This window comes from Diabrotica virgifera, chromosome 10, assembly GCF_917563875.1.
Source record: "Diabrotica virgifera virgifera chromosome 10, PGI_DIABVI_V3a".
NCBI lineage: Eukaryota > Metazoa > Arthropoda > Insecta > Coleoptera > Chrysomelidae > Diabrotica > Diabrotica virgifera.
This window is the reverse complement of record NC_065452.1, coordinates 139,202,962-139,229,125: the sequence shown is the minus strand read 5'-3', so window position 1 is coordinate 139,229,125 and position 26,164 is coordinate 139,202,962. Positions and strand designations below refer to the sequence as shown.

The window sequence follows — 26,164 nt, the reverse complement described above, 5'->3', positions numbered from 1 at the left end:
TTAATTAAGTAAGTAAGTAAGTAAGCATATTATCTGTATATAGGCCATTCCACGAATATACGACTGTTTTGGATTATCGCGACAACCAATATTTTAGTGTGCAACGTAAGAAGTACGAAAGTAAATGGCTCTAATAATTATTTCAATAAGCAACAATGTAATTTGCAATTTACTTTCGTTCTTCATATTTTGCACAGTAAAATATTCGTTGTCGAGATAATCCAAAACAGTCGTATATTCGTGGAATAGGGTATACCTCAGAAAATGTACATTTGGCAACGTCGAAAATATATAAGATTTTAAATCGCTGCCCCATGTAACATACATAACCAATGTTTTGTTTCTATGGCATAAGGGGTATCAGATATCTTTGTTTCCATTTTACGCGTATACTATATATCATATCTGTGGAAGTCTCGTGGACTCCTGTGGTATGATAGATAATGGAATATGTACAATAAGCCAATTGGCTATAATAAGACTGGTGTAGAGTGGACGGCTTCCAGAGAAATAATAAAACAAAAAAAAAATAAATAGAAAACAATTATGACTTTACCTTAATTTCTTTCATAATTCCAGCAGCTGAATTTCTCGTTGTAGGTATAAATATTGGAACAGGTATTGGTATTGGAATAGGAACCGGAACAGGGGTTGGTGTACTGTACATATGCATCGGTGTGGGCACATAAATTGGAATTGGTACAGGTATCAAAATCTTGATGGCTTCTCTCTCATCGGTCTGAACTTCCTGATCTACCATAGTAGGTGTTGCACTTATTCCTACATTCATTTTTTTAGTAGAACACATAGTTGCAACTGTTCTTTGATCAGGTATAGGTGCCTGCTTTAAAATGAAATGATGTTTGATTTGAACTTGGAATGGTATTTCTGATAATGAGCTAATTACTCTAGGGGTAGAAGCCAAAAGGCTTGTTCCTGAAGAACTCTTTGAACGGGTGAATCGAGTACCTTTAGAAGGCACAGGTGGAGGAGGTAGAAAAGTACCATTGGTGTTGGCAAGACTCTGATAACTGGAAACTATTGGCATCACAGGCACGACAGGCACGTCAGACACAGCTACATCTAAAAATTCATATTTTGAATCAGTGTTAATACGATATTAATAAAAAAAAATAATTTACTAAAAGAATAGCTGGTCTACAAACTTTTAATCAAGCGCTTATCCTTAATCTATTTATTTGGACGGCGACTTATTTGAACGTTGAGAATATACGAATAATGTGAATTATTCTGGGATAACTTCTCTTCTTTTAATAAAAAAAAATTATTATAAAGATCACAATTTGTTAATGTTTTAAAGTGGTCGTTTTTGAATGTGCATGTTTATTACATTCACCAATTTTTCTAAAATCTGGCAAAGATCTGATATATGGTTAAATATAAACTTACGTGCATAGAAATCGGCCCACGTAAAAATTTGATCATTTTTGATGTCTCGTATTTCCTAAACCTGTTGACCAATTTAAGTGATTTTTTAAACATGTTATAGCCTGATTCTTTAACAATATCGTTGTAATAATATTGTTGCTAAACAGGTAAATTTCTATTGTATACCGGGTGTACGAATCAAACTGTTTTTTTCTCAAAGTTCGCATCACCCTGTGGAATATTTTAGCATTTATAAAATACTGAAATTAAAACCCAACTACAGCTTTAGGTTTTCTTAATATTCTGTTTTTTGATTCATTCGTTTATGTTGGATAATAAAAAAGTTAACAACTAGACATGTTCTTCATCAATACAAGATGTTTCTAAATAAGTGCGACAAACTTTAAGGAGGTAATTCTGCATGGAAAAATAATGACAGTTTGCTTTATAAACGTATGTTTGCAAATGTTTCGTTTCCAAGATACGGGATGTTAAATCTTTTCTTACAAACTGACGATTTATTTATTGTTTTAAAACCGGTTGAGATATGCAAATGAAATTTGGTGGGTTTTAAGGCGTAGTTATTGCACATTTTTTGACATACAATTAAGAATTTAATATTCACCATTAGCGCGCATACGGGTAATATGACCGATCATATTACCCGTATGCAAGCTAATGGTGAATATAAAATTCTTAATTTTATGTCAAAAAATCGGCAATAACTATCTCTTAAAACCTACCAAATTTAATTTTCATATCTCAACTGGTTTTAGAGCAATAAATAAATCGTCAGATTGTAAGAAAAATTCTACATCCCGTATCTCGGAAACGAAACATTTGCAAACATACGTTCATAAAGCAAACTGTCATTATTTTTTCATGCAGAATGGCCCCTTAAAGTTTTTGCCACTTATTTAGAAACACCGTGTATTGATGAAGAACATGTCTAGTTGTTAAAGTACCTAACTTTTTTATTATGCAACATAAACGAATTAATCAAAAAACAGAATATTAAGAAAACCTAAAGCTATAGTTGGGTTTTAATTTCAGTATTTTATAAATGCCAGAATATTCCACAGGGTGATGCGAACTTTGAGAAAAAACGCTGGACGGAAGGGCCGTCCGGAAACTTTATCGTACCGATCTATTATCGTTATCGTACTAGATACTGGCATTCTATAAAAATAACAAAGTTACTCGTTATTTTGCTATTTTAGAAACACATTGTATACTTGAAAATATTTTATGGTTCTACGCATCATTAATTCCCGCATTTGAGAAAATGTTCGGGGACACACTATAGATTATTGCATAAATCAATAGAATATTAGTCATACTTTCATTTCAAATTAGTCCATTTTTCTGAGAAATTAATAGTTTACAATATTTGCATTTTACTGCATGGATTGTAATGAAATTTTGGGGGTAGCCCAAAGCCCAATCTCCTAATTCAAAGTCTATCCTATATACTATGGCGCTTTTATCATGGGGGCGGTTCTCACCACTTCTCGGGGATAGAACATTTTTATTTTCGAATTGCATGGAGCAAAAGGAAGAATTTTAAGAAAATTTAAAAATGCGCTCTATAATTTGATATTATTTTTTTCACCCGTCCAACTTTTTGAAAGTAGAAATAACACTATATTAAGAGGTATTGCAAAAGAAAAACAATGCATTTAAATTCTGGTGAATGAGGGGTTAAATGTATGTACTTCTCATTTTTCCTTAAAGTACATTAGTCATATATTTTTTTGCACCATATCTCGCTTAGTTTGAATGTAACCGATATTTAACGGTGCTCGTTTTAAAGGCCTTTTCAAACACTACAAAAGCATGAGCACTTTGAGCATGCACCAAAAAACAAACCCTTTTTACCTACCATATCTCTTTTTGTATTATAAATAGAAAATTTACGAAGGAACGAATCTCTTTGTTATGTATAATTAAAAAAAAATTTTATATAGTGTTTTTAATTGATGCATAGTTTTTAAGGTATTCACAAAAAACCGTCCGAAAACGTGTCATTTTTAAATGAAAATGGCCAATTTTCAACTACGCATAACTCAAAAAGTATTGAGTTCTCAAAAAAAAGTATAGATCAGTTTTTGCTTAAAAATAGGTTCTCTAGCCACTTCCATGCTTATTTTGACCAATAAATTTTCCACCCCCTTGAAGGGGTGGGAATTGCACCAAGATAAAAGCGCCATAGTATATAGGGTAGATTTTGTTTCTTGAGCTATTCCCTACTTACTGTGAAAATATCAAGTACAGTGGAACCCCGTTAACTCGGATTAATCGGGACTGCGGCCGATCCGGGTTATCGAAAATTCGGGTTAGCCGGAGAAAATGGTAAAAATTATTAAAATATGGTATGCTTACAGATAAACTCCGTTATAATTGGCACACAGACACTTGTAAACCACGTTCGCGTTCCACACATACAAAGCGTCGTTGAGAGTCTCATTTTTAGCTTTCTTAGCTTTGCACCGATTGTCCAAACTGTCTTTTGTTATCATTTTGAAACAAAAACAACATTTTAAGTTTTATTGCCATTACGTAGACAAAAAATCACGCAAACACAAAATCTGAATATATTTACGCGGAACGAACAATGCGACTTTACTACACACACACAATACCGTCTTGCAACGAGAACGAACTTATGTTATTTATTAAGAGTGAAGACTAAGACCATTGTTTGAAAAATAATTTTTTAATAGTCTTTTCTAAACAATGCTAGACAGTTTCAAGTAAATAAAGGATACTACAGATGCCTGTTGGTTTCGATAACACGAGAATGAGCGTTGTCTGCCATGCCAGTCATTTTTACTAAGGTATATTATGTATCAAATTACACAAATACGCATTATCTCTCATTGTTTAATTTGTTTGACATTGAAAATTGAAACGAATGAACTACATAGGAATTCGCTAAAGCGACAAATTCTTACGAAGAAAGTTTATTATGATAAATAAAATTAGCCTGAAAAATATAAGATATTATAGTATTCGAACAATATGTTTATAAGGAAAGATAAAAGAAAATATTTTAAGATGTTGAAAAGAAATTGGAAAATCCAGCATAAAGGACATACATTTTTATTGTTGTAATGTTTGTCTTATAAAAATCGGTCTGGGTTAGCCGGACTTCCGGGTTATCGGGGGCCGACTTATCGGGGTTCCACTGTACATCGATGTAGTAGGATGGAATTCGGAGCCAAATACCCTCATTGACTGCCCTATAATAATGCTCTGCTATGATCGCGTGAGAGGGGACACACACAAGATTCTAGCAAAATTTCAATTTTCTGTAACTTTTCGAGTTTTTGAGTTACAGCAACGAGTGTTATGTCATTGGAAATATAATTTTACATTCTTTCAAAATGTGTAAAAATATACAGGGCATATGTAAAAAATTAAGATTTTGTTTTCATTTCCGGTTAAACCGGAAGCCATATTGTGGGTAAAATTTATTGTGCTAATAGATAATAAAGTACTATATATGTCTGCCAAATTTCAAATTTTAGTTTCTATTACAGAGGTAGTTACGGGCACTCGAATATTTTTTTATAAAAAAATCATAACTCCCCTCCTATGAGGAGTTAAGAAATCTGACCAATGTTATTCAATTTACCGATAGGATATCAAAAATATATCAAAAAATAAACAAATTCCTTGGAGTCATTTTTGAGAAAATCTAGTTCAAATTTATGTCAAATTTTGACCCCTTAAATATAGGCAACCCATAACTTTTTCTGAAAAACGATAATATTCTTGTTATAGCCCCATCTTTAGGCTATTAAGTGTTTTTTCAAATTAAATTTATCTTAAACAAGTGTTTAGATTGGTAGGGAAATGTATCGGGTGGGCGGTCGGCCATGCTGGCCGCCATTTTGGATTTGGAAATGTCAAATTCCGTATTTCTATTTACCTATCGATGAGCTAACTTTAAGTTAAATTTCATTCGTTTCGGTCAAAATTTGTAAAAATGGGCCCCAAATAACCCCCCTATTTCCGCCCCCCTTTGAGAGGTTTTTTTCAAAAGCTTAGTTTCTCGACAAAATTCTCTTAAACTTACTCATACCGAATTTCATCGAAATCGATCCAGTAGTTTTTTCTGGGCGGTGGCGACATACGTACGTACATACGTACGTACGTACATACTTCCGACATGTTTTTTTTATTTGCTTTTTAGACTCAGGGGGACTCAAAAGGTCGAAAAAAAGTGAAATCTAAAAAAAAAATTTTTTGCACGATCCTATAACTTTATTATACTCATACCGCGTATGTAGTATGATAAAGTAAAACACAATTTGATTCATACACCCGGTATACAATAAAAATTAACCTGTTTAGCAAAAATATTATTACAGCGATATTGTTAAAGAATCAGGCTATAACATGTTAAAAAAATCACTTAAATCGGCCAACAGGTTTAGAAAATACGAGACATCAAAAATGACCAAATTTTTAAGTGGGCCGATTTCTATGCACATGCAGCAAAAAAAATTAGTGGAGTGACTGTAGATGGCAATTAATTGAATCGCCCGTCGCTTGGCGATGGGCAAAATCACTAGTGAAATAAATTATGACTGATAAAGATGAGTTGAGTTAATTTGCTAGTGAATGTATTATTTATAGAGCAATGTGATTGACTCATGTTAAAATAAGTCATCATCATCCAGCCTCAAAAGTCCAATGCTGAACATAGGCGTCTTCCTCGTGTTTTCAACCCCGTTGAGAGAGGGAGAGTGAGCTGATAGGAAAGATTAAAGACATTTCACTCAAGACAAGTTGAAAAAGAGTAAAATGTGAAGGCCTTTATGATCCGCCAGATGCGTTTTATAGAGTACGGGTATTGATGCAATTTGTATTCCAGCTCATACTTCGAGGTGTTGACTACATACTGTATGGCTCCTCCAGCATGCCATAGCATGGAGGATAGGGAGCACGCAATTTTACAAAGTAGACACCACAACTCCATGACCTGACCATAAAGTTAAAATGAGTAAAATAAAAATGTATACCATTTTTATTCAGTTGCAATGCGAAGGCAAAACAATCTTATTTTTCACTTAGAACAGGGAGCGCAGTCCAGCACCCTGAATCGACGATTTTCGACTCTTATTGGAGTCATCATCGGAGAGGCGTAGGCCTGCTGCTCTACTCGAAGTGACCAACCATGAAAGCTTATCCCTACATTGCAACTGATGTGTATGGATTAGGTGACTAGCGTCATCTGGCAATTGAAAGGTAAAGTTTTCAATCCTAATAGCAACATTAATAATATTGAAAAATATTAAAAATATTACTAAAAAATTTTTAAATTGAAAACTTATTGGTCTATTTCCCTGGTGACACCTCCAAGACTTCTAAATTTGCAAGCCAGATGGATGCTGCAGTAAAGACAAAAGAAAGGAATTCTAAACGTTGCAATTCACAACCCCGTCTGCAGCTTGGTAAAGTTCCAACGGAAAATGGACCTAGTTACTCTAAAGGAGTAACACTAATATAAAATAAAAATGTACCTAATACCATTTTTATTCAGTTGCAATGCGAAGGCAAAACAATCTTATTTTTCACTTAGATCACAATCTATTTTCACTGCGCTCCCTAATAAGTGAAAAATAAGATTGTTTTGCCTTCGCATTGCAACTGAATAAAAATAGTATAGGTACATTTTTATTTTATATTAGTATTACTCCTTTAGAGTAACTAGGTCCATTTTCCGTTGGAACTTTACCAAGTTGAAGACGGGGGTTGTGAATTGCAACGTTTAGAGTTCCTTCCTTTTGTCTTCACTTCAGCATCCACCTGGCTTGCAAATTTTAGAAGCCTTGGAGGTGTCACCAGGGAAATGGACCAATAAGTTTTCAATTTAAAAATCTTTTAGTAATATTTTTAATATTTTTCAATATTATTAATGTTGCGATTATGATTGAAAACTTTACCTTTTAAAATGAGTACTTACTTGTATCTGTTCCTGTACTTCTTTTACCCTTTCTCGTAGAAACCATGGAAATTGGACTCTCTTCCCTATTACGTATAGCTGCTCCAATATTACCTGTTAATTTATTTTGGAAGTTTGTTACGCAATTATAAGTACAAAAGCTTCTCATCACGCCATCATGACTTTTTAAATGATACAAAGGAGGAACAACCTTATGACAATGACTGCAAACATTATTTCTTTCAATTGAAAACCTATACAGGTTAAGACAGTTTACACTGCACATGTTTATTGTAGATCCTTGTTTGTTGTATTGTCGTATCATATCAAAATTATACTTCTTTACTTTACACCAACTGCAATTTACTATTTTTCTGTTGGCAATAATGTAGATATTTTCACAGCTGGTGGAGCAAAAACTGTACTGAACATTATCATAATACATTGAATGCTTTTCAAGAGTTGATTTTTGAAAATGCCTAGAGCACATGGCACATTTTCCTGTCTTAATATTTTTTACAAAACTGAAAGCCACAAAACATATCTCACCACAGAAATAGTTGAGAGATGAATCTAACTCAAATTCAATGGTGATTGTTTTTTCTTTTTTACAAACTGAGCAGATTGTACCTGGAGGCACTGTAAGAGTTCTACCAGTGGCCATTATATCATATTTCTCCATACAAATTTGAGAGCAAAAGTCTTTAAATTGACCTTTATCTCCAACTGGTGCCACAAATGGAGAATCTCCTGCAGAAATATCTTGCTGACAGTATGAACACACTCTAAGAAATTTCTTGTATTTATCAAGACATGTACTTGTGCAGAATTGCCTAATGTCATTACCAAATCTAACACAGTATTTCCCAAGAAAGTGATTTTGCACATCTCCTTTACAATTCGAACACTGTGAGCCTGTATCTTTCTGATATTTTGTTAAACAATGTTCGTTGCAAAAATCCATAATCTCCCACGTTAAATTTTGATTAATATCATTAGTTTCTCGTTTACATGAAGCACACCTCCTTATAAGTGAAACAGAATCTCTTGTTTCTTGATTAAAGTCTTTAACCCTTAGACACTGGTCTACCCAATTTAAAACAACCTTATTTGCGTGGCTGTTTTTAAAATCATTTAAGCAATTATCATCACAAAGATAATAATGTGTTCCATTAGTTTTCATACAATAGTAATATTGGACTTTTCTTTTCTGTAAAATATAAAGGAAATTAATAAATCTATTACCTTAACTTTTAAATACACTTACTAGTTTACACTGATTGCATACTTCCAAATCATCTCTGTCATGTTTGAAAACTACTATGGAAGAACCATCTGACTTATCTGACGATCCATCAGTGTTATTCACCTGACTTGATGTACTGGCTTCACTGATATCACGAAGTGGCCGCATTGAAGAAGCAGCATCCCTTTCAGCCTATCAACAAATTAATTTTAATTTAAATTAAGAGACTAATATTTAAATATAATAAGACCATACAGCAAAAGATACATAAGTGTAATACAAATAAAATGTGTGTCCCAAACATATGGACGGGGTTATGCATAACTCGACCAAGTGCCATTTCTTTAAAATCGAGATAACAGCGGATTCTGGTGACACATAGCTAAAACTATCTTGGAAAAAATCCCTGTTATTGTTACGTTAACGGTTACTAAGAAAAACAAAATTAAACCAAGTGACATTCTGTCTATTAAGGGTTTTTAGTTTTGCCTAACAAGACTATATCCATAACGGCCATTCTTAGTTTCGCAATAGTAGACTAAGCTCCGACTCTGGTTATGCTAAACTAAGCGTTTGGCCAGAATAACATTTTTGTACCCCTTAATGTACACATTAATTATGAAGTTTCAGTCAAAAAATGATCGAATTTTTTTAAAGTGAAAATGTTGTGTTTATGTATACATAATTAAATTGAAACATACAAATAATCTATATAAAATCTCTATATATAAGGCATAAAATAGTTCTAAGAATAAAAAAACACGATTCACTTCAGGCTGCTTCAAATACCCTAACGCTTTGTATAAAAACAAAATACTGAAATTTCTACAAAATTCAATTCGTATCGATTGTCAATGGTTGGTTCGGACTGCAAGTTATTAAAAAATAAATATCACTTTACACGATTTTACAATGTCTTAACACTGGCTGAGCAATAAAGAAAGGTATCTACCGCTGTTTAGTACACTTACTTACTTAGCCCTAAGCCTTTCTACCTTTAGGTGTAAGGCTGGTGGAGTTGAGTTTGGCATTGTAGTCTCCATGCTTTCCGATCTTGCGTTAGGTTTCTTGCACTTTCCAATGTACTTTTCAATGTCTTGTTTACCATTTGATTCGATTATTCTCTTCTTCTACGGCACTACAGCCCAAATTGAGCCTTGGCCTCCTTTATTTTTTGCCTCTACCCTTGTCTGTCTGTGGCTGCTCTTCTCCATACACGGACTCCTAAAAGGGCTTGTGTGTCGCTGTTTACTGTGTCTTCCCAGCGCTTTCGTGGCTTCCCAACCGGTCTCTTTCCTTGCATTCTAGCATTCAGTGCTCGTTTTGGTAGCCTATCCTCTCCCATTCTTATCACATGTCCAGCCCATTGCAATCTTTATATTCTAATGAAGTCTGACGGGCGTTTCCTTATAAAGTTGATAAAGTTCGTTGTTGTATCGACTTCTGAAGATTCCGTTTTCCCTCACAGGTCCTAGTATTCTCCTAAGTACTTTCCTTTCGAATGTGTTGAGTTTGTTTTTGGATGTTTCTTTCAGGATCCACGCTTCACTGCCACAGCATGTTATTGGTCGAATTAAGGTTTTATCGATTATTACTCCTAGGTATTTAAAATATTCCACTTGCTCTAGTTGTTTCCCGTCTAATTATATTGCGTGTGTCTTCCTCGTATTTGAAATTATCATTGTTTTTGTTTTCTCTGTATTAATTTTCATATTTATGTTTGATAGTTCTTCTTCTAGGATTTCAAGGTTGTTCTGTAAGTCTTCTCTGTTTTCTGCTCTCAATACCATGTCGTCTGCAAATAGTAGCTCCGATAGTTGAGTCCGTTTCATTTGCCAGTATCCTAATGTTAGTTTTCTCATTCTTCTCTTGGATTTCTTTATCGCTTCATCCAGTACCACTGAGAATAGCAGTGGACTCGGCACGCATCCGTTTGACGCCTTGACTTGTAGTAAATTCTCTGGATTCCTCGTTATTGGTTCTTACTGTATTTGTATTATTTTTGTACATATCCTTTATTACTTCTATTATGTGTCTGTCGACTGCCCTTTCTTTTAGTGTCTTCCATACGTCCTTTCTTCGGATTCTGTCAAACGCCTTTTCCAGGTCAATGAAGCACATATGTATCTCCCTATTCTTCTTGATTACCTTCTCACTTACTTGTCTTAATGTGAATATTAGGTCTTGCGTGCTTTTGTCCTTCCCGAATCGACACTGTGTGTCTTCCATAGTTGTTTCTATTTGGGTTTTTATTCTTGTCTCTATTATTTTTGCGAATACCTTCCCAGGGATACTTGATATGGTGATATCTCGGTAATTATTACAGTTTCTCTTGTCTCCCTTTTTGTGTATTGGTAATATAGTGTCTTTCTTCCAGTCCTTTGGTAATTCTGCTCTATTTATATCATTCATTAGTTCTTTCATGCTATCCATTCCATCTGTCCCCATGAATTTTATCATTTCTGGGGTGATATGATCCTTGCCTGGTACTTTGCCCAATTTTACTCTTTCTATTGCTTTCTCTAATTCCTCTCTTGTTATGGATTCCACTTGTTGTTCTTCATTCCGTTCTTGTATCTCCCCTATGTTGTCTGTGTCTTCATAAGTTAGCTCTTTGAAATGTTCTCTTTATCTTTCCATTATTTGTTTTTCTTCTGTTAGTACGTTTCCATTCTTGTCTTTTATATTAGGCATCGTGTGCTCTTTCTTTTGTTTGAGTTGTTTTAATGTGCCGTAGAAGAGTTTTTGGTTTTCCCTAAAATTTTTTGTCATTTTTTGTCCAAATCTTTCCCATGACCTTTCCTTTCCTGCTTTCACCGCTATTTTAACCTCTTTCCCTTTTCTTTATAGGCCTCGTAATCTTCCAGGTATTTTGTGCTTAGGTATCTCTTCCATTTGTCTTTTTTGTTCTTTATTTTCCCTCATATTTCTTCCGTCTACCATTCCGTTCTCCTCATGTTAGTATTTGCTATTTTTGCTTTCCCGCAAGTTTCCTCAGCTGCTTTGATTATGCTGGTTTTTAGATATTCCCATTTTTCTTCTATATTTGTCCCTACCTTTCAGAGTATTATCTAATTTTTCTTGGAATTTCTTCTTATATCTTTTCTCTTTTAATTTTGTAATGTGTAAAAAAAATTTTATTTTTTCGTTTACTACCTTTCTTCTCTTTTCTTCTTTTTCCTCTGTTGTTCTCTGTGTTTAGTACACTTACGCTTCGAATAACAGATCTTTAACAATTCAACAAAATTCAATTTATGAGTTGTCAATGGTCCCTATTGCAAGTTAATAGATAAATAAATATCATTTTACAATAACACAGTCTTGGCAATAAAAAGTATAGATGTAAAATTAGAAGAAGAAAAAAATGTAGAAAAGATTTTACCGCTATTTACTTCACAAGTGCTTGAAAAATTTTGAAAGATTAAAATTTAATGGTCGCTCGTGTCAGAGACTGCATGTACATTAAAGGGTTAATGTGCAAGCAAGTATTGTATTGTGTATGCAAATAAAAGTAACTGTATTGTTATTCGTCATTGTGTATTATTCGTTATTAAACTTCTAAATTGAGGAATTATCTTCAAATATTAGCAGGTTTCAGTCGACAACAGAAAAAACTCTGTATACTCCAATTTTTTATTGAATGGTAAAATAAATTTAGAGCAATAAAATGCAAAAAATATATTTAATGATAATTGAATTGATTATGTTGTAGCAATACACGTTTAACATATAAATTAAAAAAAATATTAGTTTATTTATTTAGTGATTACAAGAGGCATATGGCAATATTTTGTTTTGCATTAATAGATCAAATAATGACATAAATGGTAGTTGGTCTAGTAATGTATAACAGCTAAACTTCCTAAAATATATTTAAAGCATAAGTAGACCAAACGACATTTTATTTTTTTTTCTAGAATATGGTAGGTGCGATTATATTGAAACTTTGCAACCAAAAAGAGTTAAAGGTGATCATTCTTCTGTTAAAGTTTTGTGCAAATATGTTAATAAATGCATTTTTAAGAAACGAAAAACTTTGAAGCCATTTATCTCAAAACTATGTTTTGGCGCTTGGTCGGTTATGCATAACGCCGTCCATATTACAATTCACTACAACCAGTTACTGGGATTTCACTCAATATACTATTGAACATTCATAAGATTTCTTCGTTAGACCAGATATCAATCTTGTAGAGCTCTTATATTGCATTAAATATTCAATTTTTAAGTCAGAGAGTTTTTACATTTTACGCCTTCAGAATAAATAAGCTAAATAATTTTACGAGATGTAAAATTTATCCAGATGATTTAAAAAAAGTATTTTGTTAATTTCGAACAAAAAATACATTTAAGGAAACCTGAGATTTGAAACAAAATAATAACAAAACATTTTTTTTAAATGACTTATTTAAGATGCACCTATTACTATAGCCAGTGAGTATTGCTAAGGGTAAGCAGAAGTGTGATATATACAGGGTGCGCCAAACATCTGGTTATCTTCGATTGCAGCTAAACTATGGATTATATTAAAAAATGTTTATAGCATAACTGACGTACATCAAAGATGTCAATAATTTAAAATTATTTTCAATTATACAGGGTCAGAACAATGGAATGAACCAAAGTTGCTTTTTTTAATGGAACACCCTGTATATTAAACAATTTTTGAATATACTTTTTAAAAATATGAAGAGTTAGGAAAGGTTTTTATTGAGAAAAATGTTAATATTAAAGGGCTGTGATGGCTAGGTCACACCTTGTGTGCAGGATATGAAGCAGTGACATATGAGATGATAGAATGGAACCCAGTATGAAGAAATAAAAAGGGGAAGATCAAGATTAATGTAGCTGCAAAAAGTTGAAAAATACTTACAAACGCAGGAGTACGACAATGATAGGTAAAACCGAGACAGGAAAAAAATAAAGAGAGATTGTTAAGAAGATAACAGACGCAAAAGGAATTGATCCAAGAAATAGGATCAGGAAAGTGTTTTCGATTTAATCCCACATTGGGATAATTCTGTTCCTTTCTAAAATATGTCCCGTATCTGGTCCCATCTTATTGAGACATGCATATAGCTCTCCCAACTAAACTTAATGGTGTTAATAAAGTAACACCAACTTCCAAAACTGATCTTTATTTATAGATTCGCTCTTTAACAGATCATATTGGAATATGGTGTAACCCAAGTTTATAAATATATACCAAAACAAATCTTAAAAAAAAATAAAGATTATTACCTGAGAAATAACTCTTTCTGTATCAGGAATAATACACAATTCTGCATCAGCACCTTCCCTATTGTTATCTTTATCAAAAGAAATTCCATCAACACCTTTGGAATTGGATGATTTCTCTTTTTCAGACACATCTTTTACAGTTTCAGTAGACTCTTTATCTTTATTTGATTCTGTCAAACCTGCAATCATTTCTTTATCCACTATTGTTGAATCAACAGTCTTCTCATTGTCCACTGTTGTTGAATCAACAGTCCTCTCATTGTCAACTGTTGTTGAATCAACAGTTTTCTCATTGTCAACTGTTGTTGAATCAACAGTCTTCTCATTGTCCACTGTTGTTGAATCAACAGTCTTCTGACAGTCCACTATTGTATTGACAGTTTTTTCCTTATTGTTGGTTAAATCAGTAGTGATTTCTTTCTCTGCCATTAAATTTTTGTCACTTGTTACATCAGTAGTGATTTCTTTCTCTGTCATTAAACCTCTGTCGTTTGTTACATCAGTAGTGATTTCTTTTTCTATCACTAAATCTCTGTCATTGGTTGCATCAGTAGTGATTTCTTTCTCTGTCATTAAATCAACAGTTTTTTCTGTATCTTGTTTTTCACTGTCTTTCAAACATTGATCTACAGTTTCCCTTACATTACTTTCAGTTTCAATTGATGTTACGTTTTCTTTGACAGATGGTTCTGTGTTATCATTAGCAGTAGATTTTTCAACTAATAATTCTTTTTCCTGTAAATAGAAGTAATGGAATATAAATTTTTCAATGACTAGAATATTAAAAAAAAACTTAAAAATAAATAAGTAACACAAACACAAACTTTTACAGTATGTCCAAAAGAAAACAGAAATGAGTCCTAAGCTCACACATAGATACAAAGAATAGTAATAACTTTGACTGTATAGTAGAATAAAGGAATAATAATTAAAGCAAATAGAAAGTTATCCACATTTACAAGTAATCTGTGACGACACACAAGTAGTCACATTAACAAAATCAGATCTGATACAAACAACTCAAAACAACAGAAAGGAACACATATGTTCTTTTCAACTTGAAATGTCTACTATTGTTTAATGCTGTTTAATGCAGGCTCTGATAGGTTTTCGCAGATTATTATGTTGAATACAAATGTTATGTACAACACTACAATCAACTGTAGTGGGCAATGAATTAAGTATAAAAGGTACAAAAAGGAACAATGGTTAATATTTCTATTTCCTTGAGGTTTACAAAAAATCTAAGTATCAATATCATATATCAAATTGTCTAAATAAGTAAATTAAGGGCAGGATATGGTTTGAAATCAACATTTCAAGCACATTTTTGTGATTTTTGTTTAAAAGTATGATACAACTATTTTATTTTCAAATTAAGTAAGCATACTAAGCACAATTCAAAGAATATTAAAGAAAAATTCAAGAAAAAATATTGAAAAATAAGCCAACAGTGGCAATTTTTACAGACACCTCAAAATGGATTTTTTGGTGGACATTATAACATGTCACTGGATCATGAGAAATAAAAAATTCAAAAAGATTTTATTAGTTTATGAGTTTCTCGAGGTAATGTTGTTGAGTTTTTTTATTTTTTAACAATTTTTGAGTTGTTGGTATCACTCTAAAGTCAAAAAAGCGAAATTCTTTGTAACAAAAGGGTAAAAATCAATATATTTATTATTGTTGAACAAAAAATAAGCATAAAACCAGATATATGTCGACAGCGTTCCTTCACGAAACATCCAAAGAAAATCATTGCAATATTTCAGATAGATGGGCCGAATAGTTTTTGAGTTACAATGTCCACCGCCTTTGAAAGAGAAGTTTTGAGAAAAACGCGTTTAAAATTTTGACAACTTTTATTTTCAATTTCTTTTTGTCTGTCAAATCGTAAAGTGATGCATACCAGAAAATGTTTTTTGAATCGCGAAGTGATCTACCAAAGAGAAGGGGAACAGCTGTTGAACATTTCTCACTATGCTCAAGCATGCTGGAGCGAAACCAGGGCAAAGTGAGTCGAAGGTAGGGATATTCAACATGCTGTATCTCTGGTAATTTTACTCTGATCAATCTGAAATTTTCATGGAGTATTGTTGTAGTTATGCACTTTCATTTACAATAATAAAAAATCGAAAATTTCAAACTATACCCCCTTCAAACCTTAAGTGCATATTTACTTTCTGTAATCTTGTAATAAGATATTTTAAATAATACTATTACAATATTACATTAATCGAATTTTGTGAGCAAAATGAACTTTTAATAGGCGGAAGCATCTTTAAACATAAGCGGATACATAAGGAAACATGGAAATCACCGGGAGGGAGATACAAGAATCAAATAGACCACATAATAATTGAATATAAATGGAGAAGCTGGCTGCAAGATGTCAGGAGCTTAAGAGGTGCTGATGTGGGATCAGACCACATGCTAATCAAAGCGAGACTAAAAATGAAATTAGCCAGAGATAAAAACCAAAAAATCAGCAGAAGGAACAAGTACAACGTTGATGCCCTAAAACAAGAATGTATAAGAAATAAATTTAGTGAGAAACTGGCAATTAACCGAACAGTATCACAACAAACTGGAGAGTCAGTCGAAGAAACATGGAAATATTTTAAAGAAGTGATGATGAATACAGCAAAAGAAACAATCGGATTAAAAAGAAGACAAAATAAAAAAATGGATTACCAAAGACACTCTACTACTGATAGAAGAAAGAAAAAAGATCAAAGAAGAAATTCTACAAAAGGAAGGATCGGAAGAAGAGAGGGCACTTGAAAGGAAATACAAGGCAAAAAACGCAGAAGTAAAAAAACAAGCCAGAAAAGATAAAAGAAACTATATAAATGAGATGCTAAATATATCAGAAGAAGCAGCGAAAGAAAACGACTTACGAACACAATATACAATCATACGAAACTTAACAGGAAAAGCACAACGAAATATACGAGAAGTAAAGGATAAACAAGGAAATAGAATAAAAAATGAGAAAGAAATAATACAAAGATGGAAGGAATACTTCGAAGAGATATATGCTAAGCATGAAATAACTCAAATCATAGAAGATGAAGTAGAATCACCAGAGCTAGAAGTGAATATTGGAGAAATTACAATGGAAGAAATTGGAAACACTCTAAAACTACTAAAAAATGGCAAAGCCGCAGGAATCGACAATATACCCATTGACATAATAAAAGCAGACACCGAGCAGTCAGTAGAGATGCTACATACACTTTTGAATAAAATATGGACGGACGAAGAATTGCCAAAGGAGTGGAAAGAGGGATTGATTATAAAAATACCCAAAAAAGGAGACCTGAGCAAATGCAACAATTGGCGTGCAATAACACTACTAAGTGCCACATCCAAAGTGCTGACCAAAATCATTTTGGAAAGATTGAAGCCGGAACTAGATAAAAAACTGAGAAACAACCAAGCAGGCTTCCGTTCCAACCATTCCACTATTGATCACATTTGCACCCTTAGAATTATCTTGGAACAAACAAATGAATGGAATAAAGATATAGATGTGTTTTATCGACTTCGAGAAGGCCTTTGACCGTGTAAATAGGGCACAGATGTGGAAAATCCTTAGATTATATGGGATACCACAAAAAATCATAAACTTTCTTAAACTCTTCTACGAAGGATACAAAGCCAAACTAGAACATTCAGGAGAAGTAACAGAAGAGATATCCATAGAAAGTGGAGTCAAACAGGGTTGTGTACTATCCCCTACCCTATTTCTTATTATGATAGATTGGGTAATGAGGAAAGTAATCGACGATCGAACAGGCATCAGGTGGAACCTTTTCAAACAGCTAGAAGATCTCGAATTTGCAGATGACATCTGCCTTATAACTGAACACCGAAATCATATGCAAGCAAAAATTGACAAATTGGCACAGTACTCCGACACGATCGGACTTCGAATAAACACAGAAAAAACTAAACTTCTAAAAAATAATAACCATCCAAATAATAAAATAATGATAAACGGTAAAGAAGTAGAAGAGGTAGACAAGTTCACATATCTGGGATCTGTCATGGAAAGGAGCGGGGGGTGTAAAAAGGATATACAGACGAGAATAACAAAGGCGCAACACGCATTCAACGCTTTAAATAAAATTTGGCAAACAAACGAAATATCGGAAACAACAAAAATTAAAATCTTTAACAGTTGCATTAAAAGTATACTGCTCTATGGAGCAGAAACATGGAAACAGGACGAAAATACAACTAAAAAACTACAAACATTTGTAAACAAATCTCTAAGAAAAATCCTAAAAATATACTGGCCAAATAAAATAACTAATACAGAACTATGGGAAAGGACAAAGCAAACTAACGTATCTACTACAGTCAAGGAAAAAAAATGGAAATGGATCGGCCACACTTTAAGGAAAGACCAAAGCAGCATAGCAAGACAAGCACTTGAATACCAACCAGAGGGAAAAAGAAAGAGGGGCAGACCAGACAACAGCTGGAAAAGAACAACAACGAGAGAACACGAAAAAATTGGACTAAGATGGGGCGAAGTCAAAAAGAGAGCAAAAGATAGAAGAGAGTGGAGGGAATTAGTTCACAATTTATCCAGAGAATAAAAACAAAAGAAGATGCGCTGTCCCGGCCAGACAGCAATCTTACACTTTTGGCCAAGAAACGCATAAGCGCCCAATACTCCACAAGGAGGGATGGAACGAGAGAGAGATTACAATATTACATACGTTATTAAATAAATTACCTGTAACAATGAACCATCTTCTTTGGCTTCAGATTCTGTATTGCTTTTCTCAGTTTGTTGAAACATGGTTTCCTGTGTTTTTTCGCTATTAGTTACATCACTCAGGTCACTACTGGGTTTCTCTTTATCAGTAGAACCTACTCCAAATATGTTACTACTAAATGATCTATTAGCCACATGTTCTAATCCTGCAAAACTCTCACTAGGTATTTCCGATAGATCATCCAACATTGTTAATTCAGTACTTTCATGAGGTACATTGTCATCATCATACCTGTTTCTACCAAATATATCAAGTGAATTATATGTATGTTGTTTAGTTTCATCTTTATCCAAAGATTCTACTTGTTTTTCACTTTCGAAAGGTAAACTGATAGAACTCTTGTCTGTTTGCACTTCTATAGGTTCATTTAAGGCGGTAGAAATCGCTTCTGGTTGATTTGGATTTCCAACGGATTGGCTATCTTCATTTTCCATATTTCTGAAGGAGTCTGCAGAGGTATTGCAAATAGATTCCTTTATATTTTTATTTGTAAAACTAATACCTAAAACAAATTATACATCAACTACTAACTACTCTCTATCACACATAAAAAAAATTAAAATAGGTGATACAAGCCAAAATAGCAATGAGGAAACTAGACAAGGGCCCACAGTGACATATGGTAGCGAAGTAAGGACAATGAGAAAAGAAAATATAGAAAAATGGTAAAGAAAAATGCTCAGAGCTATATATGGAGGCAAAAACACAGTAGAAGGTTGTGTGTGTAAAGGGACCGTTCAAGTATTACGTAACGCAGGTGGGGGGTTCAAAAATCTTCAAAAATTGTGTTACGCAATAGTTAAACGCCCATTAGAGTGCGTTACGTAGGGGGGAGGGGGGTCAAAAATCTTCAAAAATCGCGTCATTCAAAAATCTTCAAAAAAACAGGGCACAGAGAGTGAGATGGATGGGACATGTGATAAGAATGGAAAGGAAGAGGATGCGAAAGATGATCCTAAAACAGGGCCTAATCACAAAAAGAAGGAAAGGATGACTTCCTTTAGGAAAGACAGGTTTCCCAAAGGAACTTTATTAAATTCATGGCTTCTCTAAAAACAAGTTAATAAGTCAAATATTACTTAGATTTTTGATGATCTCTTTTGTTGATGGGCGTGCCTACTGGAAGGTTAATATGTCAATAGTAAATTTCTGTATGTTAATACTGGTTTTTATTTCCATAAATCCACAAGTTTCAAGTATGCATTTCTTAAGATTCATATTGTTCTCAAACAAATAAGCTGATAGAGTCAAAAAACTATGCTATGTGCATCCTTCTGTCCATAAATCTGAGGTATAGGAAATGTCATTTCTAAGAAGTGATTGTAACTTGTTTTATTCCGTCATATTTTCCAGGTAAAACCATCCTTGTTTAAGTGTTTCTAGAAGCTAATATGTTTTTCAGATTATGCTTACCAAAGTTGGTACCTAAATTAACACTGACAAACTTTATGAAACACTTACCTAAAAATTTACATACAAATAAAGCACTATATGCAACCTGTTGACAGCTAAGCATAGAATTAAAAAAAAAGAGTGAGTCATGCTCACATTCACACCTGACAAGTTTATTAATAAAGTCCATTTGTTCAACTCAGAGTAGAAAATATACAACACAAAAATTCCTACCTAACACTAAAACACAACACCCTAACAAAAGCTGAAATAAACTTACTCTTTCATTAAAAAAGAAGAATTATTGGAAATAGTGGGAGTGTATACTAAACTCATAAAATTTTCTGTATTATTATTCAAAATATAATTTTAGTTGTTTTAATTTAAGATAACCAATGACAGTATAGAAAATAATTGTTTTAACAAAAATATATTAGCTGACATGAAACCGAAACCACAGATAGACAAATTCAACCCAATAAACATGCTAGATAGGAAAAGTAAGGGAACTTACTGCTTATCTATAAGTTATTATTTATGTCTTTGATGTAGTTTGAGTGTATCTTTTTTATGTCTTTTGGTTGGTGTTTCATTGGAAGTTTCCCCCTAAGGCAAATTTACCAAGCAAATTTACAAGGCAAATGTGTAGATCTGACACTGAATTTAACATATTATAGTAAATTTGCGCTGTTTATATTATTAGATTTTAGTAATATTGTTTCAGTTGTTTGTTTTGTGGCAGATTGACAGTTAACCTATGACCATTATTATTATATATATAATATATAACACATCGATGGTTAAGAGCACAGATATAGTATGTCCACTTTTTGCTGATTTTAAGATAACATTATAAAAATATTCAGTAGGGTCATATGAATGTTCTGCATAATTATTGTAAGTCCAGAATGATTGTAAATGGGTTAAACGGCCTTGCCAAAATATAGTATTTCCCATTTGTACTAAAAACCGACTTGCACAGATATTTTATGTCCGTTTGGAAGTTCACAAACATAGTATGTTTTGGGACATACAATATTAGTGCTCACGCGATCAAACTTATCATGGCTGTAAATATTATTTGACCGGACATGCAGTAACATGCGGTAAGAACCCTTATGTTGTATGTCCATACACATTTTCAAAGAAAATATTTTTTAACCCAATAATACATAATATTTTAAAAAATATCTAAATTAAGCTAATAATGATACCCGAACTTATCACCCAAACATTATGATATATCGGTATATCAGCAGTATCAAACAAAAAGTAAAGCGAAAACTTCAAAATGTTCTCCTCAACAATTAAGATATTTGGACATACTATATCTGTGCTCTTAACCATCGACATATTATGTGTTGATCGGCTGGGGAAAGAAGAGGAGACAGATAAGCTGGCGTCTGTCAGAACACATTAAGAAACTCGGAAAAGAACTGTCATGGTTTTTTTAGTAGGTAGTTTGTTGTTAAATAATAAACCAATAAAATAGATTAAAGTATGCCCCGACTACTTTGCATCCCGTAAACCGGCCACAGTTTCCTCTTAAAATTGGCTATGGGCATGTGTGCTTAGTTGTATAGTAATTTCCAGTTATGTCTAGTTTGTCAAAATGTAACTAACTTCGCAAAACAATAGTTACTAAAATTCCTAGACAGTTGTGTCTGAGATTAGTAAAGTGACTAACTGAACACCTGCAATTATATAACTAATTACAATTGGTTGAATAAACAATTTGAAAACCACAAAATGCATTTGTAAAATCTGTAACAAGGAAATATCTAGCAACGAATATATACTCTTGTTTCTAATTTGGAATCACCAGGCTACCATTTTATGAAATGTAAATATTACAGAAAATACCTTTGTATCATAAAAATATTTTAGAAATTGATCAATATGAAAAAAACATTTATAAATTACCTTGTGTACTATCCCAATCCAAGGGTTCTACAGAATCATTAATCCTTTCTGTGCTTATTGTGTCTTCAACTCCTTCTTTAGGACTATGAATATTTGCTATTTGAGATTCTATACATGAAGAACTAATTTGCAATTCACTTGTAGTAGGTTCTGGATGCTGGTGGAAGCTCTTTGAAGTACTTAACAAATTAGCTGCTAATTCATTTACTACAGAATTCCTATTTGTACTTTCATGTTTACTATTAATATCTATTTCATTCTCATTATATCTATCTGTAATATTAGATTGAAGTGTGTTTAGCATCTCATGTCTGTGATTCTCTGGGATACTTGGGATAATTGAAATATTGTTAGCAATGTCTTGAACTGTTTTAAGAGCTTCACTATTATATTCCTCCATTCCAAAAAATTCTACACCTGTGTTTTAAAATTTATGATTCCTTCACCTACAATATATTTTGCCCCTAATAGTTCCACCTCATACCACACTGTAGAATGTTTTGTAGAATTTGTAAACAAACTTCTGAGAAATGAACATGGTAAGTGTAGGTAAAGTAAACCAACAAAAACAAATTTGGTTTTTCTTAAACCTTGCTCAGTATTAAAATCCCGGCTTTTTCTGATTGTTTGGTTCCCCTTTATCACAATATGGTCAAATATTTTTAAAATCGCGAATAGTTATATTGCGCTACGAAATTTATGAGAATCACATTGTTATTATAAACACAATTTAACAATTACTTTCATAACAAAAAACTATGCACTTCAGAAATTTAACCAAGCCATATAATGGTGGATGTAAAAATATTCCGACAATCAATTCTGCCAACATTTCCGGATATTAATTTTTTATTTCATTTTATTATTCACTATTACATATAAGCTTCTCTTTTACATGACAGTTGCTATTAGGGAATTTGTGTTCTGTCAACTGTGTAACTGTCGCCAACTAACAGAAAGTCCATCAGAAAGTCTAAAGCACCATAGGCGGTTTTTATTAAATATGACGTCATGTTTGCCTATATACTCTATTTTATTATTTATTTAATAATAGTGACTTCGTGACTTGGTTTTCCTCTTAGTAATTAAATGTAAATATTTTGCGGGCCTAACTCATTACTTCTATACTATTAATGCAACTTTTAAATATGGGTATTTATGGTTGATCAAATAGAAAAAAACTGAAACTTTTCGTATTGCCATCTTTAGGATGCAATATAAATTAATTTTGAAAGGAAATAAGTAATGTCAGTATGTCAGGAACATGGGAACAGGAAAATGTCAATATGAATAATTTCGCATGTTAGTAAATATTGATGTTTTTGTATCTGTGCTGTGTAACTCGAAAATGTAAGATGTATAGTTCGTTAAATTAGCTTGAAGTCTATTTGCATGCTTCAAAAAATTTAATATTCTAAAATTGTTACAAACATTTATGGTAATACCTATTTACCTCATTGTGTTTAATAGCATATTTATCTTCAACTTCAAATAAAATATTTACAGAGCATCAGTTATTGAAATAGTTTGTATTTGTATATTTGCAACTTTCAACGTACAGATCAAAGAAAAGAACAAAACCAAAATGTTTAAATCATGACAAAGGCCCAACAGACCCTAATATGCCCAAGAAGAATATGATAGCAAAGATATGTCCAACCTGCAAACAACAGGTATAATAAAATAAAATTTTTTTCGAATAGGTATTATGTTAGTATTTTTTCTAATTTTAGGTACCTGTGGCATGTAAGTCTTGCCCCTGTGGCCATTTTTTCTACAATGCTAGACGCATAGCTAGAGAGTTTGCCATAGAGGCAGACTATAGGAGGAGAACTGCTAGAGTTCGGAGAGAAAAGCCTAATTATTATGATGCCCTTGAGTATGAGAAGCATATCAAAAAGGTGAGGAATGTATTATTTTTTGTAGGTAATATTATGTCTCTTCGTTTCAATTAGAATGACGTACCTAATGTTTTTTCATTCCTTCAGTTTAACACTGGATAATCTATGACCAAAAATAATTGTTCTGGGATGAAATTTTTTAATGTTGTAGGATGTTATACTCTGTAAATTTACATTTTATATCAAGTTGCATCAGTGGTAGGCATTGGGGAGGAGGACCGTGAATTTGTCTGTCAGTGAAGTTTCATGTCAGCTAATATAATGTAATTTTAGTATTTTAAGCATTGTTTTATTACCATCATGACCATCATTACATTAAAGATGCTGACACTACCAGCATCACACTTTAACACACAGTATTTTTCCACTTGACTTCAGTTTGAAGTTATCTAGAAGGATTTTTAAAAGATCTCCACATTTTGACCTGCTGATTCCTTCTATTTAGCTGACAAATATGGAGACTGTCTAATGGTTCTGATAGAAATAGTTCTTTTGTGATGGTGTATATGTATATATAGTAGTCATTTAGTTCTAGTACATTTATTTCACATGTAAATGCATTGTCCAAAGTGCACCACGAGGAGGCAAACTAGTTTACACCCCCTGTCACTTACTTTTACGTCTGTATGGAAGGAAACTCATAAAATACCCTTTCATTCAGTGAAAGTTAGTGGTGACTACTTTACTTTTAAATAACTTAACCGCTTACCCTAACTATGTTTTTTTTTCTTGGGTCTGTAGAAGGCACTAAAAGCCTAGGGGGTTATAAAAGGGAAAATTGAAGGGCTAGGTAGTTGGTACATTAATATAGGGCATAGGGTGACACACACTTTCATACATGTATAAGAATAAATAAAAAGATTTTTTTGTCACCAAACCTATTTAAACTAGTCAGGAAAACTTTTAATATTTTGATTCAATTTTTTCATTTCTTGCAAAAATAATGTTTAAATTATAAATAACTTACTGTACTATTTTGATAAATTTTAGATGAAACAACGTTTAAGTGAATGTGATAATGATGAAGAGGAAGATAACAGAAAGGATAATGGTAAGAGCAAGAAAAAGAAAATGAAAAAGGAAGATGAAGAAGAAGATGAAGTACTAACAAAAATCACTCCTGAATTACAACAACATTGTCAGTTTATTCTGGAACAACTCAATTTTAAGCTTCAAATGGTTACTTGGAAGCCTACATGACTTTGTGGTAGCTAATGAGTTGTTAAATCCAAAACACTTCCATATTTCTAACATGCTATGTACTAAGAGTGTAAGTCATAAAATAGACCTGTCAGGATTCTTCTATATTTTGAATTTTATAATTAATAAGGTATTATCAAAATAAAAAGTAAAATAATTAATTACTACAGTAGTTATGAATCATTTCATCTCCATTTTGATATTTAGTTGTAATAGTTATTTCAGCAGTAGTAATAAAAACTGTCATTATTGACTTAACAAGACAGCACAATAACACTTATACATAGCACAATAGATTTCACTTATTATAAACACAATTTATTGTCAAACTTAATCATTTTTATTATGTACAAAAAATGGAGTAGGTTTTTTGAATATATGATTTTGAAGTCATTTTTTATACATTATGTAAATCTGCTAGTTCCTTAAACACTTGTGGAACAGGTCAATAGGAAGAGTACAATGGTGTACAAATATTCCAAACTAGTAATATTGTCATTCTGCTATAGGGCAAAAATTTTAGGGACTGATAATTTTTGTAGAATTACATTTCCTACTCCTATATCTAGTTGACTTACTTTTATTGTAAAATAATGTTTGCTTAAAATGACAAATATTTCTAACAATGCACATAAATTGGAATAGATTTTCTTCAACCAGTTGTTAATTCAATGAGTTTGCCTTCGATCTTAGATGGAAAATCATGATATTGATTCCTTAAAATGTTTAATAATAAAAACGTATAGAAATGAAAAAGGACTAAGTGTATATATTGATGAAACATGTTCATAGTAATCATATTGTTGATATTTAAGGATTATCAAGACCTATATTAAAAGGACACATAGTAGATAATTAATAATAATGTGCATGCTGAAAGTAAGGGAGGTTTTATTCCTAATACCAAACTTATTTTTAAACCCAATATGACACAGAAGATTATCATAATGAGATGAATTTCGAAAATTATAGAAAATGGTTGGAAAAGAAATTAAACTTGCTTCCAAAATCTGTGCTAGTAATTGACAATATGTGTAGTGAGGGACAAAATTATAGAATAAATTAATTTTTTCAAGAATGGGCGATTATGGAGACAAATCCCATTTTTGGCATAGTATATCATACT

At 32.5% G+C, this 26,164-nt stretch overlaps 2 protein-coding genes across 4 annotated transcripts in view; one reads left to right on the top strand and one right to left on the bottom strand.

Moving 5' to 3' along the window:
* LOC126878564 (zinc finger MYM-type protein 3) overlaps positions 1-22,787 on the bottom strand; it is a 57,340-nt gene extending 34,553 nt beyond the window's left edge. Inside the window, exons 1-6 of one of the 2 annotated variants that reach the window (XM_050641350.1) lie at positions 21,938-22,787; positions 18,580-19,124; positions 13,830-14,564; positions 8,610-8,780; positions 7,364-8,552; positions 557-1,083 (exon numbers count right to left, since the gene is read on the bottom strand). In XM_050641350.1, coding sequence (XP_050497307.1) covers positions 557-1,083; positions 7,364-8,552; positions 8,610-8,780; positions 13,830-14,564; positions 18,580-19,124; positions 21,938-22,337 — 3,567 coding nt within the window. In that variant the 5' untranslated portion in view covers positions 22,338-22,787. The remainder of the gene's footprint in view (positions 1-556; positions 1,084-7,363; positions 8,553-8,609; positions 8,781-13,829; positions 14,565-18,579; positions 19,125-21,937) is intronic. The other variant, XM_050641351.1, reaches the window with a different exon arrangement.
* A 384-nt stretch (positions 22,788-23,171) lies between these two features.
* LOC126878566 (UPF0547 protein C16orf87 homolog) lies at positions 23,172-25,202 on the top strand. 2 transcript variants are annotated; one of them, XM_050641356.1, is made up of 4 exons: positions 23,181-23,287; positions 23,444-23,610; positions 23,671-23,838; positions 24,829-25,202. In XM_050641356.1, the coding sequence occupies exons 2-4, from the start codon at positions 23,560-23,562 to the stop codon at positions 25,036-25,038; spliced, it is 429 nt and encodes a 142-aa protein (XP_050497313.1). In that variant the 5' UTR covers positions 23,181-23,287; positions 23,444-23,559; the 3' UTR covers positions 25,039-25,202. The 2 variants fall into 2 exon arrangements, with proteins under 2 accessions (XP_050497312.1, XP_050497313.1); XM_050641355.1 differs by having other exon boundaries at positions 23,172-23,610.
* Positions 25,203-26,164: the final 962 nt, after the last annotated feature.

Bases quoted from the DNA above. Each gene is read 5' to 3' on its own strand.
- LOC126878566 (XM_050641355.1), top strand. From the start codon at position 23,560: ATGCCCAAGAAGAATATGATAGCAAAGATATGTCCAACCTGCAAACAA. The intron at 23,611-23,670 runs GTATAATAAAAT...TTCTAATTTTAG, and splicing joins GTCCAACCTGCAAACAACAG to GTACCTGTGGCATGTAAGTC. The intron at 23,839-24,828 runs GTGAGGAATGTA...GATAAATTTTAG, and splicing joins ATGAGAAGCATATCAAAAAG to ATGAAACAACGTTTAAGTGA.